The sequence below is a fragment of the Rhinolophus sinicus genome, linkage group LG06, assembly GCF_036562045.2.
Source record: "Rhinolophus sinicus isolate RSC01 linkage group LG06, ASM3656204v1, whole genome shotgun sequence".
Taxonomy (NCBI): Eukaryota; Metazoa; Chordata; class Mammalia; order Chiroptera; family Rhinolophidae; genus Rhinolophus; species Rhinolophus sinicus.
In genome coordinates, this window is record NC_133756.1 from 130,582,154 (window position 1) to 130,599,106 (window position 16,953).

At 40.6% G+C, this 16,953-nt stretch overlaps 1 protein-coding gene across 28 annotated transcripts in view; it reads right to left on the reverse strand.

Annotated features, from left to right (window-relative positions):
• Positions 1-1,028: 1,028 nt before the first annotated feature.
• SOX6 (SRY-box transcription factor 6) overlaps positions 1,029-16,953 on the reverse strand; it is a 595,594-nt gene continuing 579,669 nt past the window's right edge. For all 28 annotated transcript variants that reach the window (XM_074336055.1, XM_074336057.1, XM_074336052.1 and 25 more), the window contains one exon: positions 1,029-7,744. In XM_074336055.1, coding sequence (XP_074192156.1) covers positions 7,441-7,744 — 304 coding nt within the window. In that variant the 3' untranslated portion in view covers positions 1,029-7,440. The remainder of the gene's footprint in view (positions 7,745-16,953) is intronic.

Genomic DNA, 16,953 nt, shown 5'->3' on the forward strand with positions numbered 1-16,953 from the left:
GAACCCCGAGGTAGGACCGTGACCCCATTTTATAGAGGAGAAAGCTCAGATGAGTGACCTGGGGAAGGTTACACAGCAGGCAAGTGGCAGAGCCAGGTTGCTGTGACTCCAAAGCAATGCCCTGTACTTACCTGGGCTTTCCAAAACCCATGGGGTACAGGAAGGGTCATGGAAGGCTAGGTTTTCAGGGCGTATAACAGCTTGTATCAAACTTACAATTTGGCTGTGATAAAGTGGCACAAATCCTTGGCTTTCCCAAAATGAGGCATTTTTGATAGGAAATACCAAAAACGATGTTGCTGGCCCCCACCCCCACCCCTCTCTCTTGAACTCTTTGTTTCATTCTCCAGGTGTTGCTCACTAACCTCTGGATTCCAAAGCACTGGCTTGGCAAGTCTCCTTTACGGGCGGGCTCCCTTCAGCCCACTACCCCACCTCCATCCCTCAGACACTTAAAGGCTGGTATCATTTCACTCCTGGTCCAACTCATGGCTGGACAACGAGATGGGAGCGCTTCTTCCCTGAGGCACAAGGCACTGAGATGTCAGCCAACCACACTGAAGGCAAAGGTTCCAGAAGCATGGCATTTTCCATTCTTGGCTGCTAGGCTTGTAGAAGTTGGTGTCAGAGGAGAGGCTGGCCCTTGAGATTCATTCATACCCCGGAATGCTCGGGGAGCTTTTTTATAAACTGTGTCGCTCTCATGAAGAAGTCAGGCAAATAGGAAGTGACATTCTTTCTCATCTTCCCTTGACAAAAATCCACCTTGGCTCCCGTTCCTATAGTCTAAATCCACAAGCATTTCCTGCTTAAGCAGTGTATGCTCCACAATGAAAAATGCAGGCAGGTCTTTCCAGGCTAAGGGGTTTGAAGGCTTCCCAAGCGAGGCCCACCTCCCAGCTAGGCAGCGGCAACGGCAAGAAGCGGAGAGCTCTGCTGGCTTGAGCAGCAAGCGGGGGCAAGCCCGAGGCCTACAGGCTCCAGGGCGGGGGCAGTCTGCGGGGCACAGACAAGGCCATACACAGAGGTCATAAAACAAAATTTATCTTTAATTTGTAAGTGTCAACAGCAGTACAAAAGATGGAGTGATGACGACTAGATTAAGGGTAGAGAGGACAGTCTTGAGGTAAATGAGCATAAATAGGCAGTTCTTATAGACACTCCCCTGAGGGGCCTACGCCCCGTCATGGCATATACATTATCACCCAACGATGGCATGTTTAACATATCAGGAAAGCACCTTGTGCAAAAAAGGAGAAAAAAAAAAGTAGCTAAGGTGCCAACATACACCAGGATAGAAAAAGACAGTGTGTCTTTCAATTTTGTCTTTTCCCTTAATTATGAGGCAAAGGAGGGGAAGACTTTGAAAAGTACCACTGAAGGATTATTCAATGCTGAGTTTTATCTCACATCAATACTGCACAACAGAATCCAAGAAGTTTGTGTATGCAACAAAGCTAAGAACAATGATTCATTCCTTGCACTTGGAAGAGACTCTTTGTTTTTCCCATCTCTTTAATCCTTAGCAAACTTTTTTTTTTTCCATTATCAAGAGGAGAGTGTGAGAAAGATGTGATGGCAACCCTTAAGGTCATTTAAAAACTTTACACTGGACTGTACAAGATTTTTTTTTTTTGATAAACTATTTACATTTTCAGACTTTCAAACATATTCAAAGCAGCAATAGACACTAGTTTTTATGGTTTTTGTTTTTTCTAATTGCCCAAATAGTTACCAGCCATGGGCCAAATAGGTACCTGCGTTATACATAGAATTTCTACAAAGAAAATGCAGTTAAAATTTGCTCGAGAGTGTATGAAATGCCCTTAGTGTCTCAAGGGCTACACCCGCAGTGTTGCTAGAGGAACCAAAGCACAGTACCTTGACAACAGAGTTGCAGTTGTCCCAACAGCCCTACACAAACTTTACACTTTGAAACAGCAGCCAGCATGTCAGTCCAGCATGTCAGTGAATTGTGCTGATTAAATTAACATAGAATACAATCTCACAATATACATCACAAACAAATTACAATGTTGGGAAATAAAAGAGTTACAGTAAGATAAGTTATGTAGTAACAGCTTATAAGCTATTCTAAGGTAATAAAAATTTTACATGGCAAATACAATAATGAATGAACATAAATGCTAAGCATTCTAATTTGCTACAAGCTGGAGAAGGGTACAATAAAGACTGCACTTTCGAAAAAGCAAAAACACGTATGACAAAGGAAGACGAACGGAGAATGCACATGAGCAGATCTGCAATGTGCAGCATACAAACAGTTAAATATTTGCACATTCCCCATACTCCAAGAGCACCAGCACTGAGGCCTCACTTTATGCTTGTGGTTCTTCAGGAATAAGAAACTACTGAGCAAGGCATGTCACTGAGTTGCATTCAAGCTTTCATATTGCCACGGACACCAATTAGAAGAGTAACTGCACTGTCACCTATCTGCCCCCTCCCCCACCTGTTGCTCTACCCCCAACGGTACCAGCATTTTGAACACTTATTCATGAGTTTTTGGAAAGCAGTCTGTCCCCAAAGGAGAAGAGGGGATGGGGATGTAAAGGAAATGTGTTTGCACATCAGTATTTTCAATGATATCAGCAGAGGGTTACACTCCATGGTGTATGGGCATCAGAAACAGAACATAATCGGCAGGAATAACAGGTAGAAGTTGTTTATTAAGGAAGAAAACACGTCCGGGGGGCAGATGACTTAAGGAAATGATGCAAGTGCTTTTGTAAGAGGACAAATGAGGTCATACAATATTATTATACTTTTGAGAAGTGAGCTTAAGTGCCAACTCAGTCCTTAGACAAATGTGTACAAAATCAGGCAAGACTACAGCAACCATTTTGTCATTTTGTCATTAAAAAGGCAGACCCAGTAATAATTTCAATACATTCCTCTAGCTGCATTCTTTGCAGTTGTTGGCACTTGGTACAGGACTTCTCATACAATTTACAATGATTAAGTGATGCTGTTTCCTTTCCCTAAAGAGTAGGTAGAGGTCACCTCTTTGCAAAAGGAGTCAATGGAGACAAGCAGCCTCGGCTGTGGTGTCCGACTGACTAGGCTGACTTCCTACTGGGTGGAGGGACTTCCTCGAAACAGTCCCTGCTTTCAGCTAGTGCCTGTGCTGCTGGCTCGGGAGAGTGTGCCCTGAAGCAGCAGCCTGGCTTCAGAAGGAACAGAAAGAAGCCTTTAGTTTCAGCCCTACAGTGATCACACCCTTTTCAAACAGCCAGGCTCCAGTGGGGCTCATGTTTGGGGGCAGAATTTGACAAGCTCAATAGCACTGTGAGCCTACACCTGAATGTAGAACTTGGCCTAGGAGTTGGTGTCAGGACCCTGGCAAATCAAATCAGGCCTGAGGACAAGGCTGGGGAGTATCAAAAACCAAATGAAGCAAACTGATGTGCTCCTAAAAGGCTGAGCTAGATACATGTGAAAACGACAAAGCTTTCGTACCTTCCTGGAAAAGATACTGCATCACGTCTGTCAGTGAAATAGAGAAATTGCCTGCCTGGCTGCTCCTGTCCACAGAGATTGATCTTTTCTTTCTCTCCTTTTCTTCCCTGCCTTTTTCTCTTTCTTCCCTATTCCCCATGGTGTTTTTTCTCTTTTTTTTAGGATAGGATTGTCTGCCAGTGTCCCTATTCTAAGTGACATGGAAAAATCCTAATCCTACAAGTTCTTTAACAAAATGGAGGCAATTTTTATTTTCAATTTGAAGATATATTGAAATAAAAAGCACTGAAAAAAAAGTTGATTAATATTCTTTAATCTACTTGGCATGGTGGGACTTTTATTGATGGCCAATCTCAGAGACAGATTTTTACCTTTATAATGGCATTCATGCTTCTTGCTATTAAACGGTCACAGAAATACCGTACACAATTTATGTGGATTCACAAAGTAAATTGACTCTCTCCCAGCTATACTTGAAATTTGGTACGTTCAATTCATCAATTTTCTATAAGAAAAAAAAAAGCCAAAGTCTGAGTCTGTGGACAGTGGGTTCTGAGCTGCGTGAGAACCCGAGTGAAGGGTTTTACTGCCCCAGCTGCAGGTGGAACACTGTTCTCTCACCGTGACTGGTAATTCACTATCCCCATGAGGTACAGTGACTCGTCAACTTCTAGTCTGGACCAACATATATGGATAGAGAACAAAAAGGAAATACATAACTTATATCTCACTAAGTATTCATGAACCAAAAATAAATTCTATTTCTATGTTATATTTACACAATTAGAAAAATCTAAAATGAGATGGTAAAGTCATAAAAACTTTGTTTAAGCCCCACTGAAAATAAAATGAAGTGATCCCTATGATTGTCATTCTTAATTTCCAAGGATATTTAGAGCCAAACTTGGCTAATAAATAGAATAAACTGCTTATGCGCAGAATTTAGATTCAAATACAGCATCACTGTTTGACCCAATGAAAGAAACGTTTACAATCAGATCATTCCTGAATAGCCTTTCATTTTTAAGAACGTGGCTAGAAGTAACTGAACCCCAGGACTGAGGCAGAGCTGGAGCTAAAACAAAGTGTTCATACACACATGTATTTTGCATAAATAAATGAAATAACAAGACATAAAAATGACTCAAATCCGGCAACTGTGAGGCAAGCCCACACGAGTCGAAACAGATGACTTTTGTTCATGAAGTTTTCGTACAACAGTTTCACATTAGTCAGAAGTGATAAAAAATACCATTTATATCCAGTGCTTATAACACTTACGAAACAACATCTGTGAGTGTGTGTGTTTTTTGTTGTTTTTTTGTTTTGTTTCTTTTTACTACAAGCAAAATCAAGTTTCAGTCCTAAAGAACAGTCCTTTGTTCTCCACCAGCCCAGAATATTATTTTGGCATGGTCATAAAACAAACAAAATTAACCTACTATTCTAAATGTTTGCCTTTGTGCAAAATTAATTACATACAATACAATGCTAGCCATACAGCACTCTACCTATGCAACAACAACAAAAAAAGAAGAGCGGGAGAAGGCAAAAGCAGAAGTCAAGGAGAATGAGAAAAAACATGAGACTGAACTGAGGAGGAGAGGTATATATTCAAAAGAAATCAGTAAGACAATAATAAATACTCATTTTTCTGAGAAAAAAAATGACCTCCTCCTCATTTGAAATAAATGTACAAACACAAAGTTCCAATCCCCAACCAATATTAAGAACAAAACATTCCTATGAGTACCTTGATCAGCTTATAGAGAGCACTCCAGCTAACGGCATCGCCAGTGATCTCCTGTCTAGACCTATTCATTGCTATTAGGCACGGCCTTGAGCACTCTTTAAATAAATAGGAAGGTACACTATATTCTTCCAAGTGACAAAATGGCTCAAGAAATCTGATGGGGTCGTTCCTATGTCCTGGTGATCACATCCTGGATTGTCCTATGAGGTGAGCTGTCCCCTTCCCTGACACTTTGCCACTGAATCCCTCGGGGGGAGGCCCCACCCCCATAGGCAATCAGTCCTGGTTTCAGGAAGGTCAAAATGGCATGAGCGAGGTTCCTGTAGTCCAAAGACGGGGCATGAAACCTCACTGCCTCCCAGCCCATCGGCATATCTCCAGAAAATCCTCGTGCAACAAGTGCAGGTAACGTTGTTCACACGTAGACCTGCCCCCCATATGGCCACAACAGAGGGAGGGGGACCGGAGGACCTGGTCTGCTGCCCCAGGGGTGATCGGCTCCCAGAGTGAACAGTAGGAACGTCCCAGATAGGGAATGTATTTCCCCTCCTTCTCCTTCCCTATGGTTTTCTTTCATTCATGGATGTATGACTATCTGCCTCTAGCTTCACTTGGAGGCTGTCATGTGGCTCCCTGCATCCAAGGGATTGTGCGAAGAACCCCATAGATGTGCCAGATGGGACAAGGCGACTCCGTGTAAAGGTGCCAGCCCATGACAGCATCACTGTAGCCTCCTACACAGCCCGCAGCCTCGGGCTTTACGTTGGGCTGCGGGGCTCTCCTGCCTGGCAGTCACCACGGCTGACCCTTGCTACTGAATGGCATTCAGGGGAAATGCCACTACGGCAGATCCTACCACTTGTTGCTGAGCTGACTTAAGGGGAAATTCTGGCAAAAGATTTGAGGTCACGACGAACCTCAGGGGCATAGCTGTTGAAGGGTAAGACTCTACACCTGCCTCCAAATACACAGCCTTGCAGCCAGATACACATGTGTGTTTAAAAACAACAATATAGGTATTTAATAGTATCTTGTTTCAGAAATGCTTCCAGATGCTCTGGGGACATATCATCACTATGTACATCTCTTTGTATCTAGCAGGAGAAGGAGGTGAAAAGGGCTTAAATGTTCTTCGGGGAAGGATGGTGAAAAAAAAAGAATTATTAAATTAATGCCACCAATAATTTTTTTAAAAAATAAATAGTAAGTGGACCCTTGACATTCTGGAATGAATAAATTATTTAAGAGAAAAATGTGTTAAGACTGAATGTCAGGGTTAAAGGCAAAGGGATAATGGGTGTAGTGAGAGGTGGTCTCAGGCAGAGGAGACCCCCATGTCGGTGTCTGGTGTGGTGGTCGCTCTGGTGTGTGCACGTCATACCACGTCACACACGGATGGCACATCAAGAGGCAAACACAATTGGGTACATGCACTGTGGCAACCTTGTTCATTCCTTACAATATCTTGTCTCCAGATTCCTGAGTACTTTACCATTTTCTGGAAAAAAAAAAAATGTATGGTTTGCTATTTTATGTTAAGATGCCAAAGATTGTCTAAGACTTCGCAGTGTCTCCTTTAAGACTTTCAAAATATTAAGATTCAAAAGTGATGAGAAAGTTTGGCACATTCAAAGTCTAACTCTACACATGGAACAATGGAATTCCGAGGCCTTTTGAGTCTGTTCTGCATGCAGCTGCACACGCCGTGGACTTGTTCTGCTTCACAACACGAAATCTTCAGTTGCTTTCTAAAATAATTCAGAATAAAAACACATTCACAACCTGTAGGCCGGCACAGCATACCTGAGTGAGAATGTTTAACCCCATCTAAAACAGTAACTTAAACCTTTATCAACATCCAAAAGAAAAAAAAAAAAAAAGTAAGACAAAAATATAAGACTTGTAAGACAGCTATGGGTTGAGATAGGTTTTCAAGTCCTGGTGTCTCATATTTAATATGTCTTCACCTAAATGAAAAAAAAACAAAAACAAACAACAACAACAACAATAACAATAACGACAAAAAACTCAAGTTCATGAAAATTCAGGGAAAACTTAATCTGTCTCACACTTTACGAAACAATTAAGACCATTCTGCTGATGCAGTAATTGTGGAGCCACAAATGCATGCGGGCTCTTTAAGAACTTTTTGTTGGGGGAGGGGCGGTGAAATGTCAGAGTATTTTAATTCAGCAAACAAACACTCCTCAGTTGGCACTGACAGCTTCTGGGGCTTCATTTTCACTGCTATAGTCTGATTTGGGATCATCTTCATAGTCGTCATACATTTCCATTTCATCCTCTCCATTAATCATTTCATTTCCAGCTAGGCTTCCACCGTCTGTCTTCATACCATAAGTGCTCTGGATGACCGGGAGGCTGGGCTCTGGGCTGGCGGAGGTGCTAGAGCAGTCAGATGTCATCTGAGGTGATGGTGTGGTAGTTGCCATAGTAATAGCACCAGGATACACAACACCTGTTCCTGTGGTGATTGGAATCTGAGGCTGTTGCCTGTATAGATTCAAAAAATAAAATAAAATGGGGAAATATCTATGTCTATATATCTATCTAGCTAGCTAGCTAGCTAGCTAACTGTTTCTCTGGGTGGTATTAGAATTCCTCCCCTACACATTCCAAAAGGGGTCTCTGACATTCTAAGCAAATGACAAAATGTGACAAATATGTTCCCCGGAGGAGTCCTGCAAATCTCCTTGATGTTATGGCTGGGGGTTAAGCAATACAATGCAGCAATTTACTAATGGTTTTGCAACATAAAAACAGGGTTCTTATAACATTGAAAATATGGCAAAGCTTGGATAATACTGGGCATTTGGAACAAATGTTGCAGTTAATTCCACAAAGTCTCCCAGAACACTGAAAAAATAGACTGGTAGCATGAGCCGTATTACAATGACACTGTTAAGCAGGTTTGTGTCTTCACCTTGGTTTGAGAATTTTACAGAGGAAATATCAAGATGAGAAATAATCTGGTATGTCCCAAAGAGTCAGATTTAACAAAGCACATATTTAGTATCCATGCAGGTATCTATCTATCATAGCAGAACTTGTAGGATTTCCCTACTTAAGGAAGGCTCGTCTTGGGTGACATTACACTTGAGGTCCTAGGCTGGAGCTGGGGTTGGTGGAGTCAGGAGTGATGAGCAGTGAGAGCTCTGCACCTGAACAGAATAACACATGTTGTCTCAACCTAGATCCTGGCAGGCGCCAAAGCCTGCCCACACCAGATCATCCCATCATGTTATTACTTGAGTTCAAATAAACTTACCAGACCCTTTATGAAGGTCAGTCTCTCCCTCTGCAGGGAGACATGGCTATCTGTCGCTCAAGTTCCCTTGAGTCATTATAACTGGTTAAAAGACTTAAATACCTACTACCTAGCTCAGAGATTAAGACTAACGCAATATTCTCATGGACACGATATTCACCACGTTTTCTCAATCTTTACGGACAGTAATTACAATTTAAATTTATTTCAAAATGTCATTGTAACTATCCTTCCTGCACCTCAGTTTGCACATATTTATAAAAGCCGGCATCAGAGGAGTCTTGGAAGGTCCTTTTGCCTTCGAAGCTATCACCTAGATGGTTTTGGGGGAATCTATCACTGGAAGGATTCTTAATGACCCGCTACATTATTGATGAAACTTTCTGTCCACCACAGCCTAAAAGGAATATATCCCTAAAAGGAGTCTATGAAGAAGTAGCTTAGTTACTGGCCATCCTTTGACATGTCCAGAAGGAGCACAATTTTCTCAAAAAGGCCTGCATGTTTGCCATGCTGGTACAAGGAGAAATGATGAAAGAATCGCTCTGTGAGATATCTGATAATGCTATCTTTCAATCACTCGGAGGCATAACAATGATCCCTTAACCTTTTACTAACATAATATATAAAAATATTTTCATACATAGTACCTCATTCAATTAACATGGCAACCCCGTGAGGTATCCTGATGACCAGTTTTCAGATGAAGAAAATAGGCCTTAAGACCCTAGATTCGATAACCAGTAGAGACAGAACTGGAACCTAGGTCGCCTGACTTGAATTCCATCCGTTTTTCCTTTATAGATACTCAGTACACAGATACACTGTGCTCCTGCAGCTCATAAAGGTTCCTGACTTCTATAGATCCTGTCGTTACCCAATTGACACAAAGGCCCTGATACATGGATCCGCTTCCTATGATGCTCATGGTGATTTTTTTTTTTTTTATTGCCTGAAGGAAGAAGATGATAGAGGAATCTAAATCTATTTGTAGAAGCATCTTATAAAATACTGGTTTGTCTCTCATAGAACCAAATTCTAAAAACAGTATACTGCTGCTTCCTAAGTTTTGGGCAAATGAACGCAAATTAAATTTCATGCTAACCTGCCCAAGGCAGTGAACACCTCATTAAATATTTTACTGAATTTGGATAATTGCAATAAAAGTATTTTTGCCTTAATCACATAATGAGTGTAGAGTAAAATCTTTTGCTGCAATATTAACCCATTTTACAGATTTTCCAATTTGGTGAGCCAATCTACAATATAAACTCCATATAGCATACACAGCTATCGAACAGTATACTTTATTCTCAAAAAGGACATTTTCTTTTTACAAAGAAGAGATGTTCATTTTCACAGTATTTTTAAATTTAAAAAAATCTATACATATAGATCTATTATATACATTTGAATTGAGTTCCTATTCTGTGCTGGGAAAAATGATTAGATGCTTTCACATTATCTTCTTTAATCTTCAGAATAAGCCTGAGAGGTAAATATTATTTCCCCTCTTTTATAGGTGAAGTAACCAGTTAAGGTCCAGAGAGTTTAAGTTGTTTGTCCAAGGCTATCATAGCCAGGATTTGAACCCTTTCTTATGTCACAAATTTTCTCCTGGATATCAAGCTTGAGTCAAGAAGGCAAACTCACATTATCAGAAAAATACGTAGCAATTTGAATAAGAATCAAACTCTTCTAAACTGGGCTGGAACACTAAAAACAAACCCACAGACAAATAATGTAGCTGCATATCTTACTTGCGGGAGTGAGACACAAATGATAGTCAAAAGCCTACCACCGGGTGGTCCAGTGATGCCAGACTAGGTCGCCTACTGATCTATCTAGTTCCTGCCTGGCCGTTCCTCCTCATTCCTTAAAGATGTTAGCTCCTGCTTCATTGTGGCTCTCTCTCCAACATGACTCCTGCCATAATTCTTCATGACTCACTGTCCTCGTGCACGATCCTTCCTACACCTTGCTTTCTCAGTGCGTTGCCCTGCTGCTCACTGTGAGGAGCCAGCCCCCTCCCTGGAGCAGTGGCTCACTCTCCTGTCATACAGCAGACCTTGTCGTGTCCCACTGTAACCGCTCCCTCATCACAATGGTCAACATCCTGCTCTCTTACCACCACATCTTAGTTTTCTAGTTTTCTTCCTCTAACCCCCAGTTCGAAAGTGCTCCCATCCCACGATGGTCTGCGGTGCTTCAACCAACTCCCACTGTCCCCTTACTCCCCGTTGTGTCCTCACTGGTCTCTTGACCCGTATAAATGCTGCACGTAATCGCTCTCTTCCAGATACTCCCGACTCTTTTACATGGCGAAACTCTAACTCTCCGCATACTCTGACTCCTCCCACACAGCTGAACGGGGCTGGACAAAGCGCACGGCCATGCTGACTGGTCTCTAAATTTATGAGCATGAACTTCAAGTGGGCCTCTGGTGCCGTTTAGCCATCATATTGCACTTTTTCCTTTGTCCACGCCTTCTACTCTGCTAGATAATCACTTTATACCTTCTCAGCACTCCTCAAGTGTCCAACTTCTTCTCCCCCATCTTCATTCCCAGTTGATGGCCTGGCTTTCCATTTCATGGAGAAATCAGAAGTAATCAGAAGAAACTTTTCTCAAGCTCCCACCATCACATGTATCCTCTACCTCTGTCTGTGCTCCCAATGATCTGCCTGCTTTCCTGTATTTTGAATCAGTTCACAACCAGATGTAAGACCAACCCGTTTGCTTGTGCATTGCATCTATCTGCTCTCACTAAGGATCTCTTCCCAGGAACTGTCTCTCCCATTTTTCCCTCTTTCCTGAATCATTTCTATCAGCACATAAACATGACATATTCTCTCCTACTTTAAAAAAAACCCAAAAAACAGAAAACTCTCTTGACTCACATCTTCTTCCAGCTACTACTCTATTTCTCTGATGTCCTTTAAAGCAAAACTCTTTGAAAGGTTGTCTATATTCACTTGCTCCGTTTCTTCTACTCAGTTCTTTCTTAAATCCACTTCAATCACTCCCAACACCCCACTGAAACAGAGCCTGAAAAGGTCACACCATCCAATGATCACATTGTTAAATTCAAAAGTCTATTCTGGGTCTTCACCTCGCCTGACCTAGTCCACGAGCAGCATTTGATACAGCCGATCACTTTTCTCCTTACTGAAACACTTTATTATTCACTTGTCTTCCAAGATACCACACTCTCCCAGTCTTCCTCCTATCTCATTAGCTGCTCCTTCTAAATCCCTTGGATGCAGCCTCCTCATTTCCCTAACATCTAAACACTGACGTACTCAAGGGCTCAGTCCTTCAACCTCTTTGCTTCTCTATTTAAATGCATTATGTTGGTGATCTTGTCCATTCCATAGCTTTGAATATGTGCTGACAACTCCCAAATTTATATCTCCAGGAGGCACTACATCCCCAAATTCCATATATATATATATATATATATATATATATATATATATATATATATATATAAAATAAAGTTTGATCTGTATGTCAAAATAACATCTTAATTTTATAGGTACAAAACTGAACTCCTGCTCATTCTCTCATATACTTGCTTCTTCCATGACCTTTCTGACCTTAGTTAATAATTATTTCAGCTTTCTGGTTGCTCAGGCCAGTCCTTGGTAATTGTATTTCTCTCAAACCCTATATCCAACTCATCAGCAAAGCATATTGGTCCACTCTCAGTAATACCTCCATCCTTTGCCACCTCCATCCCTAAAAACCTGGTCTAAGCCACCATCAACTGTAACCTGGTTTATTGTAAGAGCCTGCCTCCTTATTTCAGGCCAGGGCCGCTTCAGGCAATACTCAACATAGGAGATGTAGTGATCTTTTCAAACCCCAAGTCAGATTACAGGACTCTTCTGCTTATAATCCTTCAGTGCCTTTCCATCTCACTCAGAGTCAAATTAAAAGTCTTTACAAAGTCTAAACAGTCCTTTCACAATTTGGCTCCCTGTTACCTCTCTGACATCTACTATTCTTCTTACCTACTCATTCTGCTTCTTTCACTGTTTCTTGAACAAGCCAATCACAACCTTTCCTCAAGCCCTTTGCAGTTGTTGTTTTCTCTGCCTAGTTCTCTCAGATATCTCCATGGCTTGCTCCCTGGCCACCTCAGGTCTTTGTTCACATTTTATCTTCTCAGTGAAGTTGTTTTTACAGCCACTCTGGTTAAAATTGCACTCCATCCTCTGAGACGCCCTACCCCTTTTCCTACTTTACTTTGTTCTAAGGCACTTAATGCTATTTGATATTTGATACTTATTTATTCACTTATTGATTGTCTGACTTCCCCCATTAGAATGTAAGCTTCAGGAGGACAGGAACTTTCACTGATATAGCCCCAGAGCTTAGACAATACTGGAACATAAGAGGTGCTCAATAAAAATCTGTTGAATACAGGAAATGCATGAATGAATGAATGAATGAATGAATGAATGAATGAACCAACTAAGGAACAAACAAACTAGTGAATGGGAGGGAAAACAAATGAAAATACTGGGTACCCTATTCCAGAAAAGAAAACATGTGATGAGACCGGACATATGGGAGAAAAAGGTGGTGAAGAAGAGATGAGAATATAACCATTTTTAGATGCTTGAATGATTGTGTTCATAAATAAGGAAGAGATTTAAGAGACCAAAGGAGAGGATTAAAACCAACCTACGAGGCAGCAAAAAGGCAGATTAAGGCTCAGTTAAAAGAACGTTCTAGCATGAGGAGATACTCCACAAAGAAATAGCTCCCTTGGGAAGTGGAGAGCTCTTTAGCCCAAGAGAGTTTGAGCAGAACTCAGAGGGGACGCCTACAATGGCCGGCTACTTGAAGTATATGACTTCCGAGCCCCTTCTAAGTTACCAATGTCTATGGATGCAAAATCATAAGCCAACTGTCACAACGGTCTTCCTATCTCATTGTTATCAGTATAAAAAGAGACTACAAAAAATTAAGTGAGCGTAGCTAATTATAGTTGAAGATGCCTAGCTTTCAAGGGTTTCCAAAATATTGCCCCACCCTACATATCTTACTTTTATTTACTGCCAGGGGAATTCCTAGGCTAGCCTCCTTTATTACTGAACACTTCCTCATTGCCCCTTGTGGGTTAATGTCTTCCTTCACACTCCTTTCTACCAACCTGACCCGACCCAATCCTCAAGTCCCCTTCCTCAAGGATGACCTATGATTGGCCTTAATGTATAGTAATCTCTCCTCCCCTGAGCTTTAATTGCTCTTTCTATAAAATCAAAATCCATACTTCATTATACATTATATGTAGCACTATATACTGTATTCTCTGTGTGTGGATAACCAACTATTATTTGCTAACCTATTCGTGTCTGTGCCTGGGTTCTGACTATAGCCCTCTCTGAAAGCTCACTGTATAGAGAATTAATGCCTCATGTAATATATATCATTTAGTGCAGTGCTGGGCACAGAGCTGGTTTCAAATCGGCCCTTACCAATTGACTGACCAATCAATTAACAAAACGGAAAATCCAGCCAGCATGCTCAAGCTTTGTCTATTGGAAATTACTTTCCTAAAAAGCATTTTTCCTTCCTTTACAGATCAATTGCAAAGTCAAAATTCAAACACTGCAGATTTCACAAACAGGAATAGCTGGTAAGTATTGGGCTTACAAATAATGAATGTGCACATCACAACAAAAGTTGCAGATGTTTGTGAAAGTATACACATGCCTCTTATACAAGCAGAGATAGCTGAGAACCCTCCCTCCCAGCCCAAGTAAAGACTCCAAGCTGACCCCGATAGAATCCAGCACAGTTACATGGTTTCCAAATCACAAGAATATTTCTGGAGTGTTGTCTAGCTTTGCCAATTGCAAAGGAACTACATACTTATTTTGGCAAAGCTCTCTGGTTTGCTGATCCTTCAGACCTTTACCTCATCTATCATATAAATGAAGGCAACAGAGTCCGTTTCATTGGGAGACAAGCCTATACATTACACATCTCTGTAGGTGATACTGCAGTGAGGAATGGAAATAATAGCAATCTTTTTACATTACTGATTAGAGATGCTAATCCAGCTTTCTCTACAGTAGGACAATCCTGTATGAAAAGAGTATGGCTAGTCTATGCTAATCAATTATACTTGTAAGTATCCTATAGGTGTCATTTGACCTCTTTAAAATTAAGATCTAAAGGGCAAATGTTCAAATCACTTATAGCATAAGGCAGTAGAATAGAATTCTTTATCATATGAAATATAGACTGAGCACATAGCACTATTTTTTCTAAAATAATAATATTTACTCTGATTTGGGGCTTACTGTCTGCCAGAGACTGTTCTAAGCACTTTAGATACGTTAAGTTATTCCAGCTTCAGAAGGGTCCGGTGTTGTAGGCATTATTGTCATCCCCATTCTCTATATATGAGGAAACTGAGGTACAGAGAGTTTAAATAAGTTTCCCAAGGGCAAGTGGAGAGTTCAGAGGCATAATGAGTGCTATACATTAGCTCCTGGAGCCAGGAAGAAGCAGATCTAATATCTGAGCTGGAACAGTCTGGCTCCAGAATTGATATTCTTAACCACTACACTATACAGCCTCTAAACAATTTGTAGGCTCTAATTGAGAGGTATGTGTAATGGTGAAAAGGACATATGTTTCACATTCACATAAGCCTGGTTTAAATCTCAACTCTGCAATTTACTAGCTGTGTGGCCTTGAACAAATTATTTAACATCTCTGAACATTGTGTTTTTCAACCCCACTGTGAGGATGACACTGCCTATCTTATAAAGTTCTTGTATTTGCAATAACCTGTATAATTCATTTAGCACAGTATATAGTATATGGTAAGTACTTAATAATTTATCATTAGTATTACTAAAAAAAATCCAAATTTAATATCTTATAATATCTACATAATTCTCTATTAATTCTCAGGTAAATTACTGCATAAGCTTCAAACCAATGGAAGTACATTTGGCCATAGTTCTTTAGGAAAAGACAGCATTGTAGCTATATGTATCCCAATGAATATCATTTCAATATTAATAGTACTCTCATCAGAATTATTACAAAATTCTGATATTTAACCTGTTACTCAAAGGGGCTAAATCCAAGGCAAGAGCTAACCTCAGTCCACTTCACATTATTGATAAATTCATTTCATAACAGCTAAGTAAAAAAAAATACAACTTCTAGTTGTATCATCAGTAAAATACATGACAATGTTGAGCAACACATGTAATGTTATTGGCTTGAAAGTTAGGCATGTCTTTTCCAAATCAGCTATAAATATTGATCTTACCCCCATTCCCTGAAGAAGTCAATAGCAATCTTCGAATTTCTTGTTTTTCCCTCTTATAATAACTTCACATCTAATGAAGATCAATTTCCCAGGGAGTTAATCTATCAAATACAAGTACTTAAAAGAGAATAGGAATCCTTAAGTGGAACTAATACCTGGCTTTACATAGCAAGTATTACCAAGCTGGGCAGAAACACTCAGCATTGAAGATCAAAGAGGAAGAACCCCAGTCACGGCCTACACATCTGAAGCCCCATTCCCGAGTCTAAAATGATCTTTCCAGAAAGGCCCCCTTCCACTGTCAAAATCAGGATCCTTAGTCTCTAAATTTCAAAGCGCCTTTTATGCCACAGTACACCACAACCGAAGATCTTAGTTTCTCCAGGTTCTAGGAATTCTTCCTCAAGCAGCATAGCCATATCATGACTGTGCCAGCATAAGGCTACAAGGCGTATTGCGAGGCAGCGTAGTAAGGACAATTCTTAAGTCGTTTGGCACGACAAGGCAGAGACCTGGATTTAAACCTTTGTTCTCTCTCACCTTTCGGCAGCCATAGAACCTCTCAAAATCTCCATATTTCTTTATCTTATTCAGAGGACTATGTGATCTGTATATCTAAAACACCTGTACAATAGACACTGAACAAATGGTACATGCTACTGAGTTGTTTCAATTTTTTTTTTATTTTACATGCATTGTTATGTGTTGAGGTATTTTGATCCAGAACTGTTTCAAAGTACCTTTGGGAAAGGGAATTAAATTAAATAGAAGTACCTTATCTTCTATTTCCAAATAACTATCAGGGAACTAAAATGGTACCTTTGGTCGCCTTCCAGACTGGTGGAAGAAGCCCATATGCATAACTAGATGCACACCTCTGTGTGCATACATGGTTGAGAGAAGGGTGGGAATCACAAAGATCTCAAATTTTTTTGATTCTCTGTTCAAAAGAGATTATATACAATCTGCGAGAGACACTAACAAGATTAAAAGAAAACTGTCATCACAGTCTTAAATCTGTGTTTTGTTACATGTGACTGACTATACTTCCTAAAGTGTACTATGAATTGGCATTTCTCATAAATGCCCAGAGAAAGGGCTTAGGCCTCTCTACCTCAAAAAGGTGCT